Genomic DNA, 17,505 nt, shown 5'->3' on the forward strand with positions numbered 1-17,505 from the left:
AACAGTAATGATAATATTAGAATGTGAACTCTTTAAAATAGGTGTGAATTTTTCCTTTCTTTGTATGCTGAGCACATAGCATAGTGTCTGTCACAATGTAAACATTAAATTAATACTTATTTACTTAATAATTGACTTGAAAATACATCATAATTTAGAATTGTAAAAATGTTTTGAAATTATCTCATTTGGACCTCTCTACTCCCTGTAACGTAAGTACTATGAGCATAGTCTCTATTTTCTAGTTGAGGAAATTGAGTCTCAGGGAGATCTTGTGGTTTGCTGATTGTCACAGCCAGTATTTATCATAGGTGGGACTTGAACTCAGGTCATTTTGACTCCAAGGCTGACTCTCTGACTACTATACAGCTCTGCCTATCAGTTGATGAAAAAAATACGAAAGAAAAAACACAAATACTTTGGAGAAGGAAATATATTAGACATGTGTATAATAACAACTTTCCATTTAGGGATAATGAGCTGATGATGTGCATATTACCCAAAATAATTAATAACTACATATTAGTTAACATATTGCCATCAGCAGGTGGCTGTTTGAACTGGATTGTAAATGGCATGTACAGAAACAAATTGTAATACCTTAGAGAGATATGCAGGTGGTTGTTTTTTTAAATGATTATTTAAAATAACTGGTGTTGACAGAAGACATTTTGCAAATATATTTGAAGCTATTATTATTGGATCCAATTTGGGCAGGGAAAATACTGGCAGTTTGTCTTTTAAATATTTATTTTCAATGAACCCTTTACTTTCATTGCTTTAGTAGTATTAAACTCAGTCAAATTTGTCTTTCCTACCAATAGTCCCAAGATCATGTAAAATAGCCTTATTTTCTCTTCCTGCTTCCCTTTGTGCCATTTTTGAATGTCTAGGAGTTTTAGCACTCATTTCAGCTATGACAGGTAGTGGAATGTTGTCTGTGGCTTTTCATCAGTTTTACAGGGATCATGAAGGAAGTGAAGGGGTTAAAACTGTCAACACCTAACAGTGTTGAGAGAAAATGAGTGTAATGTAAATCTTGAGAACATCAGTGTTGATGGTTAGTAGACAATGAAATCTCAATAGTGTTTATGTTAAAGAAAAAAAATCTTTTTATGCCCATTCTGGCCTCTCACAAGAATATATCTTTTATTGTTTTTATTTTATTTTATAAAGTAAACTTATATATTTTAAATTACATGTTTTTCATTATAGATGCTTAATGTCATTAATACTTAAAAAGTTATTTGGGAAAGTAACTGTCTTTGTACTCATAGGATTGTGTGATCACAAATTGCTAGCTTGTATAGGATTCATCTTTACATTTGTAAATTTAATTTCCATTGAAAGTTACTGATGCAAATAGCACAATATGGGCCTTGTAGAATTTTCCCCTTCATGCTGATAGATAGGGTGCTAATTAGTACTGCTAGATGGAACTCTACAGTGATGAAATTTTACCTAATTCTATCATTATATGTTTCCTATTTCATTATGGATAACTGATATCTTTTAAGAAATATAAAATCAAACATGTTTAAATTTGTATTTTTCTAACAGACCCTAAAGGATAACAAAGAAATATTTCCTATATAATGTATCCTTTTAGATAGTAAAATGCATAGAAAATGCATTTACTTTTTATTAGTTGTGAAGAGAAAACTACTAACAATAGAAATCAGTCATATATTTTTATTTCAAATCACTGTATTTTACAAAATGTTTGTGTAACCTGAAAACAGGAACAGAAAACTATGGGAAGCCAAACTGGAATAGGGGAGAAACTGGAAAAGGATAACTTAAATAACCTAGATATGTTCAAATCCACAGGTCCCAATGGCTGGCATCCTAGAGTACTTAATGAATTGGCCGAAGTCATCACAGAACCGCTAGATATCATTTTTGCGAACTCGTGGAGGACTGGTGAGGTGTCTGAAGACTGGAAAAGGCCACAAATAGTGCCTTTCTTTCAAAAAGGGAAAATGGATGATGATCCTGGAAAAAATACTCATCAGCCAAACTTTTATGCTTGGAAAAATTCTGGACTAATCAACTTTGTATAACTGGGTGCTAATTTCTAAAAAGCAGGAAACAAAAAAGGCAATAAAACATCCAAATACTTATTTGAGAATTCTTTGCCACCCAGTTCTGCAAACTCTTGACTGTTTAAAAGGAAATAGTTTAAATAAATGGACTTGATTAATGTTAGATAAGGTTTTAGAAAAATAGCTTATTAATCACTGTAAAAAAAGAATAAGTTCTTAGTATTAGAGTATAATTATATCATCCTGTATTAGTTATTTTGTCTTTTACCATAATATTTTCTCTCCATTAAGGGTAATGCTCCATTAAACTATCCTAGGAAGGAGGAATAACCTAATCACAGGTACAGAGGGGAAAATGACACAAACCTGTGTACCTGGTATTGTGTCAAGACTACTGGACTTGGAATTTGGAAACCTGAATTTGTTTTCCAGCATTGACATTTATTAGATGCATGGGTAACCATGAGCAAGGCACTTCATCTTCTGAGTTTTAATTTCCTCCTAGTAATACCTGCACTACTAATTTCATAAGGCTGTTTTGAGAAAAAAGAACTTTGTACAACTTAAAATGCTAAAGAAATATATTGTTATTTGTGCAGGGGGATAGAAAGGAATTTTATCCTGGTTATAGTAGGGGCTTATATTGTAGAATGATGAAAAATATAAAAGAAGCTCTGTTATAAACTAGCACTGGGATTTGGGACAAATCTCATCCCCTCTCTGGACCCCAGTTTTCTCCTTTATAAAGTGAGAAGGTTGGGCTAAATGCTATCAATAGCTTATATAAAGCTAAATGGTGGTCCACTATATACAGAATATTTCCAGATGAGGTAAATGAGATGCAGAGACATTCAATTACTTCCTTCAGTCACTGATATCCTATACAGTTTTTACATTTTATGAGTCTAAGTTGTCCCATTTTGTGTTATGCTCTTCTAAGGTGAATAGTTTAGTGAAGGCTACTTATCTGGATGAAAGGCATTGCAATGCTTAGACATATGGATAAAACTAAAGCTGATTTAGTAAGCGGAGATATTCCCTCTCTTCTTCTATGCCATTTTAGACAGATGAGATTTACTTAGGCTCATGGATATACCGTACACAGATAACTGGAAAATAGGTTTATTCTGCGCTCATACTGGATCTCTTCCTACATGCAATAAATCAAAATTTTGAATACTTTGATTCACTCCATGCTAAGCCATATCCTTTCCCCACGGTTCCTGACTAAGGAGCCATACTTGTGGATCCATTCCATTGCCCATAGCTCTTCTATTACAGTCTCCTCATGTGGCATTCATTTTTGCTAGTCCTGTTTTTATAGTTCTTGAAAGAAGCTATGTGACTTAGTGGATAATGTGCAGAGCTTGGAGTCAGGAAGACCTGAGTTCTAATCCAGTTTCAGACATTAGCTGTTTGAACCTGGGCAAGTCACTTAACCTTTGTTTGCCTTAATCTACTAAAAGAGGAAATTGCAAATCACTTGAGTGAAAACCTCACAGATGTTGTTGGCATGCTATGGTCCATAGCATATGGGCCGTGGCCATCAATGGGCCATGAAGAGCTGGCCATGATTGAACAGCTTAACAACAATAAGAACAACAACAAAGGGTTAAAGATGCTAATAAATAATAAAGTTGACAAAACTTTATTTAAAAAATCTTAGTATGGGTGGCTAGGCAGTGGATAGAGCACTGGCCCTGAAGTCAGGAGTGCCTGAGTTCAAATATGGCCTCAGACACTTAATTCCTAACTGTGTGGCCTTAGGCAAGCCACTTAACCCCATTTGCCTTGCAAAATCTTAAAAAAAACTTAGTCTGCATAATCATCTTCCATATCATTCAGCTGAGAAATATTTGGGACTGGGTAACAGATGCAAACTCATATTTTTAGGATTGTCATGAACCAGAAGGAACAAGGAGAGGATATAGAGCACACTCATATGGCAGACAAAGGGCTGGATTAGATGACCTCTGAGATTCTTTCTAGCTCTGGCCTCTCTGGTTTTAAGATCCAAGAAAACAAGGAAGCAAAAAATGTTATGCAATTAGTCCAATTCTCTTCAGTGCCTTTTGCTCTGGGAATCAATTGAGCACAAAGGGAATCACAGTAACTTTTCAGACCATGAGGATACCATTGAGTTCATTACTGCTACTGTGATTGAATTGATTAAAATAATTTAGTTTCAGGGAATATTATATACTTGGGGAAATCATGTTTACTGTTGATTTTTTTCTGAAATATAAATATAAGCTAATTAAGGTCTTTAAAGTACTTTAAAGAAGTCCTATAAGTCTTGTGTTCCACCCTCTAGGAATTTTTTCCAAATTAATTAGAATTTTGCATTTTTGGGGATAGATTTTTTTTTCTTCCAGGGAATGAGTTTGATATTTACTTGGACTAAAACTAGAATTTGTTGTAACTATAAATGAGTTCATGTTTAAATCTCTAGTTTCCTAACTGCATTTTGTGTAGACTTCTCTTTTAGTCCTATCACATTCTATTTTGTATCATACATATTTGTAAACCTATTTTCCCTCCCTCCACAAATTGTAAGCTCTTTAGGGGCAGGGACTGTGTTATTTTTCAGCTTTATGTCCCTAGTGTTGATTACAGTGTCTTTTGGTGTTTAATAAAGCTTTATGAATTGGGTTGCATCAAATCTCATTTTCAGGTGTGACGCCTGTGTTTGTGCTAAGGTCACCAGCAGGCATGCATATGCCTGTCTTTATAGAGCTGGTTACTATGTAAAGACTTAATTTCTCAAAAGGTCAGTGTTAATTCTCTTCTCAGACTTCATGAAGTAGGCTTGATCATGCATTATAATAAAATAATGATACTTTCATTTATTTTGAATTTATTATACCAATTGTATAAGGGTCCAGTTTAAATATCTCAAATAGTTTCTCTTCTTTTTCTTGCTTCTATTAAAACTTGAAATGATGTAATGATCTTCCTAAATGAAGACCCTATTAAAGGGGGGGGGCATAGGGAGAAGAACAGGTGGATTTACTGGAGATAGAAATTTTTAGCATAAAAATGAATTTAAATGAGGGAGGGAAGTTATTAAATATGAGCCATTTTGAAGTTCATTCTTCATTTGGCATAAAATCAAAGTAATATGATGTTGAATTGTATTGGAGAAATTAAATTATTATTCCCACTTTCTAACAGGAATGGGTCCTTGAAGATAATTTAACAATTTCAAAACATTTTCATCCAGAAGCTTTTTAAAGTCATATAATCTGGCAGTTATAGAGAGTGTTTGACTGAGGGAAATTTTCAAAGATTATAAGAATTATCTTAAATCAATATTTTCATAACTCATAAGGAGAAATTGGGAGGCAATATGACTAGGATGCCAGCCTTAGGAAGACAGTTCAAATCCTGCTTCAGACTCATGCAAAATTTATGTTCACGTGGAGGTCACAACCTCTTGGTTCCCCCAAGCAAATATATTTGGCTGTAGAATAGAGAGAAAATTCTCATCTGCATCAGTAAAGATAGGAATTTCTCATATTAATAAAAATCACAGGACTGAACACTCACCCCATCCTGAGAGACAGGGAAAGAGAGCTTAAGTTATACATGGCTCTCTCCCGCCCATAAAAAATTTTCAATTTAGGAGATTTAGGATCATTTAAAAAAAGTTTCTGTTAAGAACTCAAACTTAGAGATATTGAAATATTTATTGGATTACATATAGTCTTTGACATTAAAGAAGAAAGAGATCATAAAAAATGACTGTCTCTCATCCCTACTGAAGCATGCTTCTGAACCCCCAAAAGTATAGTATTTACCTTCTACTGAAACAGAGTCATTACCTCCAGAAGCTTGCCTTTCCCTTTCTTGTCCTTGGACCCCATAACCTGCCTATTCTTATTAGCTTAGATTCTCTGACAAAACTCTCTTTTAAGGATGAATAGAAAGAATAAATTAGATATGATTTAAAAAGAAATCAATTTTTTTTCTAGACCACTATTTTTCAGGCCACATTTATAACATACAGAAGAGTCATCATCGTTATTTTCTTATAATTTGAACTTCAGATTTGAAAGGTATATGTGCAAATTAATGGGTGACATTTTTACCTGGATGCATTATGTTAGTAATTATAGACCAGCGAGATGAATAGTAGTCTCCTAACATTTCCTTCCACAAGGACACAAGCTGAGGATATAGTAACAGTAATTTTTTTATATGGGAAGGAGAATTAGGTGCATTGGTGGATTTTCTTTGCAAAAGTTTTCATGAACTAGATATTGAGGAGAAGAGGAAAAGGGGGAAGGGCTTGAAGTAGGATGTAATTAGAAAGGTGAAAATAAAAATCTTCAGCAAGAAATTCCTTTCTGCTACTGTAATGTTTTACAAACAATATTTAATTAAGGTTCATGTTATCATGTTCAGGCAAGTAGAGAACGCTCCCTAACACACAAAGGAAAAGAAGGATAAAATCTAGAATAATCTTTTTGGTAATAGATAGAAGGGGTCCAGACTTAAACTTTCCCCTTTACAATGTATGTGCCAAGTAGATGCTCAGAAATTAAATGTAGTTCAGCTAGTACCAGGCACTTAAGTCAATGTAATAAAATGGTAGATGTCTCTATCTAAATTTTTAAATGTTGAAAAAGTACTATGTTGAGGATCAAACCAATTTTGTTTTATGTATCCATTTTTCCTTTTAAGGTTTTCTTTTATAAAATATAAGCTTATAATTTAGTAACCTATGTGCCACATCTAGTTATTCTTGGTTTTTCATTTTTCAGCTCTATGATAACTATTGTGAATTTAAACTATCTTCATCATAAAATTCTTAAAAAAATGCATAGTCCTAGGAGCAAAAGATTTTAGATCTGGAAAAGATGATAGAGGTCATATAGTGTGCCCCTCTCATCATATAGAAGAGAAAATAGATTGAGAGAAAAAAGGAGTGACTCATCCTGATTTAAACAGATGGACAATAGGTCTTCTGACTTAAATATATTGGTTCCCTTACTCTGATTTTCCTTATATTTTTGATAATAAAATGAAAATATATTTACAAGTTTATATTTAATGGTTAATAATTAATGATAGTGACAAATAGTCCTATAAAAGAAGAAAAAGAGATGAAAGATAAAATCAAATCTTGGCATGTTACTTTCTTTTTTCTTTGCTTCTGTATGGATCTATGATTTCAGTGGTATAGGAAACTCCACATGAAGAAGATCAGCCCCTTATAGTCTTAGAAGCTTGGGATTTTGTGACTTTTAGTGACTTGCCCAAGTTCATATAGCCAATATGTTTGAAAGATCATACAGATCTGGAGACTGGAATAGCTTGCCATGCTGCCAGTTAAATCTTTCAGGTAGTTAAAATTAAGCTTCCTTTCTTTGAATAACAATATCAATATTTTTACTTTGAAAGGAAATAAATGGGTTAAATTTCACATTAGCAACTTGGTTTTTACTTTTTCATTACTTTGGCCAAAAGTTATTCCACTGAACTATAAGGAAGGAAGGAAATTTTTAAACACCATTTAAGACGGGAAATGGTTTTTAATAGATATATTCTGCCTCACACCCTAAGAAAATGTAGCAATTTCTCTTCTTTTTGAAAGAGCATATTTGGGCCAGAAAATTTTGGTCTTAGTAACTTTTAACTTAGTATTTTTTTTAAAAAAATGAAAAACAGCTTTAAAAACTTGCAGGAGAAAATGGTGAATCACTTGGGCCAAATATTAGACATTTTTATGTTCCTTTTAGTTTCATTAAGTTTGAAAACAAATTCTGTAGTAAATCCAGTTACTAAAACCTAAATTTGGTTAAAATTTCTGTTAGTTTTATTAGTACAGAATTATTTTAAAAAACCCAACATCTGTATCTTTGAGCAACATTACTTGGATTTTCTGTGAATGAAAGTTAGTTTTTTTCTATAAATTTGATGTTACTGTGAACCTTCATAAGTCGTATTATTTTCTTTTAAAAAAAGTAGTGACATGAAGTTTGTGCTTTGTGATGCCTACATATAATAACTTTATGGATTGTGTAAACTTAATTGCTCATTTGACAGTATGGGGTAAACCAACAGCACTTTCTTCTTCCCTGATCACTACTAACCTACCAAGACCTGAGAAAGGTACTTATCAGGAAAACTGAGAGAAAATCAACCAGGAAAACACTCCTATATACCAGGCCTAGCCAAGTTCATGCAAGACATGTGGAAATCTTCCTATTGTTCATCAATGATTCCCTACCATCTTGGGATTGGTAGATTATATGGAGTGTGAATTTAATCAGGTATCTTCAGTTCTAATATCAAGAGATTTATTAACTCCGATCCCATATTATCTGGGATTGGAGATAGAACTTATTAATAAGTATTCACTGTAAGTGAGTTTAAGTCCACTCGTTGCAGACTTCCATTTCTTCTCCTGATCTCTGAATCAAAGGATTCAGACTCAAAGACTGGAGAAATAAGACTCCTTTTCTTCACTACTTTTCCTCCCTCTCTCACCCTTATTTACCTTGGATCTATATAAATCCTGCATGAATGTTCAGGTTTCACTGTGCTCTGAGTTCTCTGCTTCATCACAAATCTTTACCTTTCTCTTAAAATTTCTTCCTTTTACACTTTTTCCATCTTTGACTCTTTGGAACCTTAGATTGACAGAAATGGGTATCTGGTTTAGATGTATGTATTTCAAGTACACTATTTTTTCACCTTATTTAAAGCCAACCTGCCATAATCCCTGAATTTGAGATAACAATCTTGGCCTGTCTTGTTCTTCTAGTTATACTACAATTTGTGATCAAGTCACCTAAGCAAGTATGATGTTCACATGTTAAATGCAAATTTGAAATAAATCTATTCTTTTTATCTTCTCTTTAGAGTTGAGAATTTTAATTTCTGTTGTTTTCATAAGACAACAGTACAAGTCACTGTATTACTTACACTATAGTATAATACAATACAATACAGAGAGATGAAAGTGGAATCATGGAAAGAATATTGCACTTACAGTTTTAAAAACAAACATAAATTAAGGCAAAACTCTGGGTGTGAGTTAGTTCTACCATTCATTAGTCATTTAACCATGCCTACATAAATCATCTACCATCACTTAACCTCACTTCTAAAAACTTTGATAAAATGGTAAATATAGTAATTGTATTGCCTACTTAACAGGACTCTTACAAGGATGAAAAGAGATTATGCATATAAAATATTTTGTAATTGTAAAGCATTATAAAAGACTATGATACCATTAATGATATGAATATTACCTATCACTTTGTTATCTTGGGTAAGTAATTTAACCACTGTGTCTAATTTCTCCTCTGCAGATCAAGAGATAAGTTATATGATATTTCAAGTCTCTTCTGTTTTTAACATTCTGTGATTTTTTAACTTTAATGTAATATTCACATCATGGGATATGCTAAATCATGGGATTTAAAGTGGAAAGATACTTTGGAGAACTAGTCCAAGTCCTTCATTTTACAATTGAAGAACTGATTCCCACAGAGATTGTAGCTTGGATCAAATTTAAACATTCTTATTTCACTGGAACTCTAGATATTATTTTCAGACTAAATTTGATTAGTATATTTTGTAAAATTATATAAAGGGAAGAAATTTCTTTGTAGCACAAGATGATTTTCATTGTGACTAAAAATTTTTCATTTTGATCAAGCTTTTAAAATTTCCACTTGAAAGATATAACTGGTGCCTACTAGAGTGATAAGCAAGCCATATGCTGATCTACTGAGAATTTTTTTAATTTAGAAAATAAACCTAGAACAATTTGTAAATGAACATTTCCCCCCTTTGGTTACCCTGAGGGACAGAGTGCATTTGTGTAATTAAAGGGCATTTATTTGATCTCTAAAAATACATCAAAATGCTAATAACAGGATGTCTGTGAAATCTCATTTGTTTCTTTGCTGAACAACGAATACAGAATTTGAATTATATGCATGCAACTTCATTTAGTTAAGTCAGTTAATTTTCATTATATCATTTCAACTTCATTTAAAAAAAAGACTCCCTTAAAAAAATTCTCACTAACAAAAAACCCAATCTTTGGGAGGTACCATTCTCTAGAGACTTTTTTCTTCTTCTTTCTTTCCCTTTTATTTAAAGGACTGATGAACTGCAGATGCAATTCCAGGTCTGATTGTTATAGTGAGTAGTTGAATGACTTAGATAAATTACTTTACCTTCCTTTCAGTATTTCCATATATAAAACAGGTGAAGAAACAGCCTTTAGTTACATACCTTTTTAAGAATTTGAAGGATGAGATTTGTATGAAAAGCCTCAAATTCCTTAGAATTCTGTGTCTTAGAAGAGGGTATAGGTAAGGCAGTAAATTTCTGTATTTCAATGAATTTCTGATTTTATCTAGGTGGGTGTTTCTTCCCTTAGTACAGATTGCAACCCATACATACTGCTTGGCCTATGCCCTTCTTACACATATTTGTTCTCAAATGTTTCATAAATGATCTAAATCAGCATGCTTGAGTCTTTCCTCAAGTCTTTTAACTTCTTCCAAGAATGACAGTGTTTATAGACATCTTAAAACCATATGATTCTTATCACCCCCCTGTCTCCTTTCCTATAAATCAGGGGCAGTCACTATGGACTTAGAAGGGAGTGGAGTAAAAATGAGAATCATTTTATATATTTCAAGAGATTTGTGTATCCAGTGGTTTCATTAAATGGTGATCAGCATATTGGTAATGAATCTTTCTGTACTGACAAACTGTCTTTAGGCAAGACTACACTTGAAATTTTTCTTGCTAGGGTTACTCTTCTAGCCTTTGAGAACCCAAGGTCACCTCTACGCCAATATGAGACAAAAATTGGAAATTCTGTTAATATTCATATTTGAAAGTTGATGGTGAGAAAATATCCTTCATTTTACGTACCTTAGCACTGGTAGTTGGCATCCTCCCCCCCAATCCCCATACTTCCAAGATGCTCTTTGTAATTGAGGGGAAGAACTCTTTTTTATTTTTAGTTTTTTATTGGTTTTTGCAAGGCAAATGGGGTTAAGTGGCTTGCCCAAGGCCACACAGCTAGGTAATTATTAAGTGTCTGAGGCCAGATTTGAACTTGGGTTCAAAACTGACTCTAGGACCAGTGCTCTATCCACTGTGCCACCTAGCTGCCCCAGAAAAGCTCTTTTTTTACCCAATTTCTAGGAATTTCAAATCTCATGTCTGTCTTGAGTCAAATTTCACTTTGGTAACTATAGGCTTAGTTGCACCTTTGTTGCTCCTCAGTCTTTTTTGGATGGGAGGGGAGTGGAATTATGAACATAATTCATAAAGAAATTAAATTTATGTCCTTTTAATTTGAAGTTAAGTTTTCAGTGCTTGATGATGTTTTCCTTTGTCTCATATTAAACACAATTTAAAATAATCCATTCCCACAGGACATGTGGGAATATATAATGCCATTGTGGATACATTGCTTGAATTTCACTTCTCTTATGATTCCTTCTTCTTAATCTGAGATATAATCAAAATCAGTGACTGGCACTTCCTAAAATAAAGTGATTCACTAATATCATTTTAAAGAAACTTTCCAAGCAAAATGCAAAACATTGTGATTACGATTTTGTACACAACTTGACTGACCCATACACTGAGACAGAGAAACTTAGGGTTGGGGAAAAACTCCTAAGCTTTTTCTTTTTACTTTTCATTTACTCTAGTTCAGTCTGTATCTGAAAAGCAATCCTTCTAATCTCCAAAATGTCATCATCCGATATTTTCTCAAAGATCTCTCTTTAGGAAATCTGCTGTTTTCCAAGTGACCTAATTGCACATTTGGATAACTGTTAGCAAGAATTTTCCTAACATAGAACCTAAATCTGCTTTTACAAATTCCACATATTCCTTTAGCTTTGCTCTCTGGGGTCAAGCAGACAGTGTCTACACAATATATTTTCTATAAAATAATTCTGGAAAGATTTGAAAATAACTATAGCATCTTTCCTGTATTTCCTCATACCTAAAGATTCCCAATTTCTTCTACTAACCCTTGAATAGCATAGTTTTGTGTGCTCTTCCCATATGGTTGTTGACTTCTGGATATGCTATGGTGTGTCAATAGCCTGTTGAAAATAAGTGCTTACAGTTGAACACAATATTTAAGATTAAGTCTAAAAACAGAACATAATCATTGTGTGTAAAGCACAGGAAAAACTATCACTTGTCTAGAAGCTAGGTGCTTCAGTGAATAGAGTGCTAGACTTGGATTTCATAGTTGACCTCAGATACTTTCTACATGTGTGACTTCTGAGCAAGTTGCTTGACTTTCATCAGGTTCAATTTCTTCATTTGTAAAATAGAAAAAATAATAGTTCTTACTTCTTGGGGTTTTGTGAAGAAAAAAATGAAATGATATTTGTAAAGTACCTTGCAGAACATAAAACTGTATGAAAATGTCTATTATATAGTTTTCTGAACATTATGCATCTCATAGTGTAACCTCAATAACTCTTCTTTTCTTCTTTTAAAGGACTGGTGGTACTTTATTAAGACAACTTTTTAGGTTTTGTTTCTTTTTTGCAGGGCAACGGGGTTAAGTGGCTTGCCCAAGGCCACACAGCTAGGTTAATTGTTAAATGTCTGAGGGCATATTTGAACTCAGGTACTCCTGACTCCAGGGCCAGTGCTCTATCCACTGTGCCACCTAGCTGCCCTATCATTAACTTTTCTGATAGTCATGCCACACTTCGTTTTTATTTTTGTTTTCTGTTTTTGTTGTTGCAAGGCAATGGGGTTAAAATGACTTGCCCAAGGTAATTTGGGCTAGGTAATTATTATTACCTAGGTAATTATTAAATCTGTCTGTGGTCAGATTTGTAAATACACAGCTAGGTAATTATTAAGAATCTGAGGCCAGATTTGTATTCAGATCCTCCTGACTCCAGGGTTGGTGCTTTAGCCACTATACCATCTAGCTGCCCCCAATGCCATACTCTTGATTTAATGAACATGCAGATAATTCTCACTCTAATTCTTGCTCTTCTCCCTAATTTATATTTGGAAAGTTTATTTTTTTTAACTCTTATTTATCTGTAAAATTTCATTTAGATTATTTTGGCAAATACATAGTGTATTACTTCTTTTTCACTCCCAAGAAAAATGTCTTTTGCAAATATTCTCTTTATTCAGGCTGTGAAAAATGGATTTAATTTAAAAAGTATTTACTGAGTACATATCTTATTCTCTGCATTTCATTAGTTATTGGTGGTGGATATAGAACAAGCAAGCACATGATCACAGAAGAAAATGTATCATATTAAGAAATTCCTTGCAATCTTTTTTCTCTCTATTGTGCTGAATTAAATGTGACAAAATACTAAAATGTTTGATACGAGTTATAATAAAAGCTGGTATTTAGATAGTGTTTTAAAGCTTGTGTAATTCTTCACATATATTAGCTTATTTGAGCCTCACAACAACCAAGTGGGGTAGTTACTCCTGGCATTATCTCCATTTTACAAATGAGGAAACTTAAGGTCCATAGAGCTAAAGGGACTTGCCCATGGTCATGTAGCAACTTTTTAAGCATTAGAGATGAGACTTGAACTTGCTACTCCTTGACTACAAATTCAGCCCATTCTATATTTGTGGTTTATCAGCAAAGGAGGGGAAATCATTGTTGATTTGTATCTGCCTCCCCCAGAACGTGACACTGCACTGTGCCTGAATTTCATCTATGAATTTTTGTTGTAAAATGCTTATTAATGTGTATGATATGTCCTCTTGTTAGTTTTTAAAGCATAGGAAACTGAGTTAAATATAAATCTTGTACCTTCCCCCCTTCATTGGAGAAGGTGAATATTTGCTGAATTTAGTTCTGGATCAAAATGGCTGGCATTTATCCAAGATTAGGGAGAACCTGAAATGAACCTTCAAAAATGGATAGGTGAAGAGGAGTGAGGAGCATATATAATGCCATTTTCATGTAATGTTACAGAGAAACTTTGAGGCACCTCCTCTCTCCGTGCTATTACTTCATCTATTTTTCCCTATCTCATTCCCTCATCTGCCATTATAAGTTCTGAAAACTGACAAGTGCTTTAGGCATTTCTACCTATAACAGTTCTGAGAACTGGTAGTACTTTTAGGTCTTTTTCTAGGCTCATTCAAGTCTATGCTGGTATTTTTATATTTTGCCTCTGATCTGATTTTTCTCTGTAGATAGACACATTGCATCAGTTACATTTGATATTCTGCCATTTCTTTGTATTTCAAACAGCTCCCTGGAGCCAAGGAGACTTTCAATTAGAGATTTGAACATCAGCTTTTAGAATTTGGTATCTTCATCTCAGGATCACTGTGACTTCTGCTCACTTTAATTTTATCCAAAGGAAGTCCAACTGCATTGTTAAAATATTGCAAAAGACATCTGCTCAAGTTTGGAGAATGGCCCTTGATTAGTGATTGTGGGACCTCGATGTGAAAAGGGAACTGTGGAGCAGCTTCTTTCCCCTCTTACCTTTGCCCTGGGATCTAAGAGCCCAATTAAAATAAGCCATTTTGAAATCAATGGAACTCTTCAGGAGAGTATATAACACTGGTTTACTCCCCCACCTTTTTCATCCTCCTTCATCCTCCTTCTTTAAGAATCTTAAACTACCATGAAAACTCTTCTTATGTGCAATGTAATGAAAAACTTTACTGGAATCTCTACTCACAGGGGACTCACAGGTGACAAACTTATATTTTTTGATAGGAATATCTTGTATTATCCACATCTTTAACCTAATGATTCTTATGTTTTTCTTCAAGATGATTTGCTTTTTCCTTAACAGAGAAACCAAAAAAATAAGTTGCTTCAATCCATGTCCACCAGTTTATTGTTACCTCAGAAAATTTTCCATGGGGTTCTAAATTTTAATAAATGATGTCTGAATTTTCCATAGATATATCTCCTAACCCTTTCTATTGGACTCAGTATAAGTAATTTAATAAATTTGTGCATTTGGTAAATTAATAGTAATCTAGATGAAATTCATAGTAATGGATAATTTACATTTGTTTATATTATTCAGTCCTTTATTTCCCAGTATATGTTTAAAATTTACTTTGATGAATTATTTCCTGGTACAATCCTTTTTTCTCCTATCCATCAAAAAAACTGAGTCAAGCTGTGATTTTTAAACCTATCATTAAAAAGAACTTAATTCTAGGAGATGATGGATTCAGTTGCCTAAAGCCTAGTTTTGAAAATCATTAAAAGCTTTGCCTTGGAGTATTGGACCCACATTATTGAACTCCTGTGCGATCTTCTTTCATTTTGTTTCTGAGCTAGAAGCTAGAAGGGCCTAGTGATCAAATATATCTTTCTTGGCCTAAAATCTGGTTCATTGACTCTCTTCTGATCTTATGCCATAATCTCCTTCCAAGTAAATTCAATGAGCAACTGAATTAATTCTGAAAATCTTGGCATCCTTCTTTTGGGACTGATGGGGAGCAGAGGGCATCTTGGAGGAGACAAGAATGGTTTTGGACTGAGGAATTGAGTGGTACCTGAATGTTTAAAAGACCCCAACACAGAACTGCAATAACTATATGAGATAATTTTCATCTTAAAGGAAAATAGTCAGTCTGCATGTGCTTTTGAAACTGGAACAACATGGCATCTGTGCACACATTTAAATCTATGTATTTTTAAAATATTAAACTACAATTTTAGCCTCAACCAATAAGAGTGAGAGGATAAACTCCTGAAAGCTATATACTTGTATTAAATAAATTATTATAAAAGCCAATCCATCAAAATAATAGACCTATTGAATGGATGAAATTTTAGGAGCAGGGCTAAGCCTTTGACAACTTTTTATTATGTAGAGAATTTTGAAATACAGTTATTTTACAGAGCCTACTATGTGGTGCTATATACAGCCAACCAATTCTAGGAATCACAATGACATATTACGTTTAGTTTACTGCTTGCCAGGGCAATTTTTTTTCCCCCTAGCTTTCTCTATTTCTTGGACCTTGCCTGATTAGCTTTAGGCTTTTACTAAGTCTGAAAGGTAGTTGCTTCATTGGTTTCACTTAATCACTAAAATTCCTTCACTTCTGTTGTTAAGTATATTATTCTAGATCATCATTTTTTTAAAGGGTGTCTTTGAAATTTTTTCTGGGAAAAAAGGATAAGGAATTTTTGAGCAAATGAAAAGCAGAGATAACTTATCAGTATGGTAATATAATGAGTTCAACAGTAACTTTGGTAATGAATGAATAACCCATTGACCACCACACTATGCTAAACAATCAATCACAAAGTATTTCTCAAGCTCTTACCTTTTGCCAGATGATGTGCTAGACACTGGAAATACAGAGAAATAAAGATATCATGTACACTTTGAAGGAAAATACAAAGCTGAGTTGGGTAGAGAGACATAGCGATGGGGAGATCAGGTAAGAGCTCACAGGTCCCCATTTGGAGCTTTCTTGGCAAAGGTACTGGTATTATTTGCCCTTTCCTTGTGTAGCACATTTTGCTAATGAGGAAACCAAAGCAAACAGAATAAAGTGACTTGCGCAGGGTCACACAAGTAAGTGTCTGAGGTAGAATTTGGACTCGAGTCCTCCCAAAATAGGGACACTATGCACTATGCTGCTTAACCCTCTAAAACCTCACATAGGAAACAATATTTGAGCTGAATTTGAAGAAAATTTAGAGGAAAGTAAGGGAGAAAGAGGTATTTTAAAGGCACTGGAATAACATGGGACATAGCTGATAGCATGTTGGGTGTTAAGAACAGTCAGAAGGTTGATGTAATTAAGAAAAGACATAGAAAATGTTGAGGTATAATTGAGGTGGTCAGATCTTTTTATTGTGTCACTAATCAAAAAAGTTATTAATATAAATTTATCTTTAGCAAGCCAGATAAAGTATTCATTAAATGCTTATTATGTATCTGACACTATGTTAAATGACAAGGATACAAACAAAAGCAAACAAGAAAATCCCTGTCCTTTAGGAATTTATAGTTTGAGGGAAGTCTATGCATAGGGAAACTTCTAAGTGGGATTAGAGGAGAAGGAGGAATTAGAAGTGAGTCTAGGATGAGTGAGTGAGATGAAGCATTGAACCTACCTAAAATAGTGGTCCTGGGGAGGGAGTCATTAATGAAAAGATTGAGATCAAAGAGTTGGCTACTTTCTTTTTGCAAGTTTAAGGAACAACTCTAAGATCCCATGGAATTTTATTCAAAACAAAACAACGGAAACTTGCTTTATTAAAGCAAATTTCCTTTCTGTGAGGAAGTTGGTTATGGTGTTCATTCAGAACCCTTGGACAAAAGAAATGTTTTTATATTCAAAAGATTGCCCATGATTGCCTGTTAATTTTTTCTTTGTGGGATTATAGACAGAGGCAAGTACTCTGAGCAGTAGTTCTGTTTAACTCTTTGATCTTCCTAATTTTTAGAGATACTTGGTATAC

The 17,505-nt window shown here is 33.7% G+C and overlaps 1 protein-coding gene across 2 annotated transcripts in view; it reads left to right on the forward strand.

The window, feature by feature from the left end:
* Nucleotides 1-17,505, forward strand: part of SAMD5 (sterile alpha motif domain containing 5) — a 480,886-nt gene that overhangs the window by 31,687 nt on the left and 431,694 nt on the right. Inside the window, exon 2 of one of the 2 annotated variants that reach the window (XM_074187796.1) lies at nt 1,831-14,976. The exons of the other annotated variant lie outside the window; for it this stretch is intronic. Within the exon in view, the coding sequence (XP_074043897.1) occupies nt 1,831-1,893 (63 nt within the window). The 3' untranslated portion in view covers nt 1,894-14,976. Of the gene's footprint in view, nt 1-1,830; nt 14,977-17,505 lie in introns of those variants that run through there. 2 annotated transcript variants of the gene reach the window in all.

This window comes from Macrotis lagotis, chromosome 5 (genome assembly GCF_037893015.1).
Source record: "Macrotis lagotis isolate mMagLag1 chromosome 5, bilby.v1.9.chrom.fasta, whole genome shotgun sequence".
Lineage (NCBI taxonomy): Eukaryota > Metazoa > Chordata > Mammalia > Peramelemorphia > Peramelidae > Macrotis > Macrotis lagotis.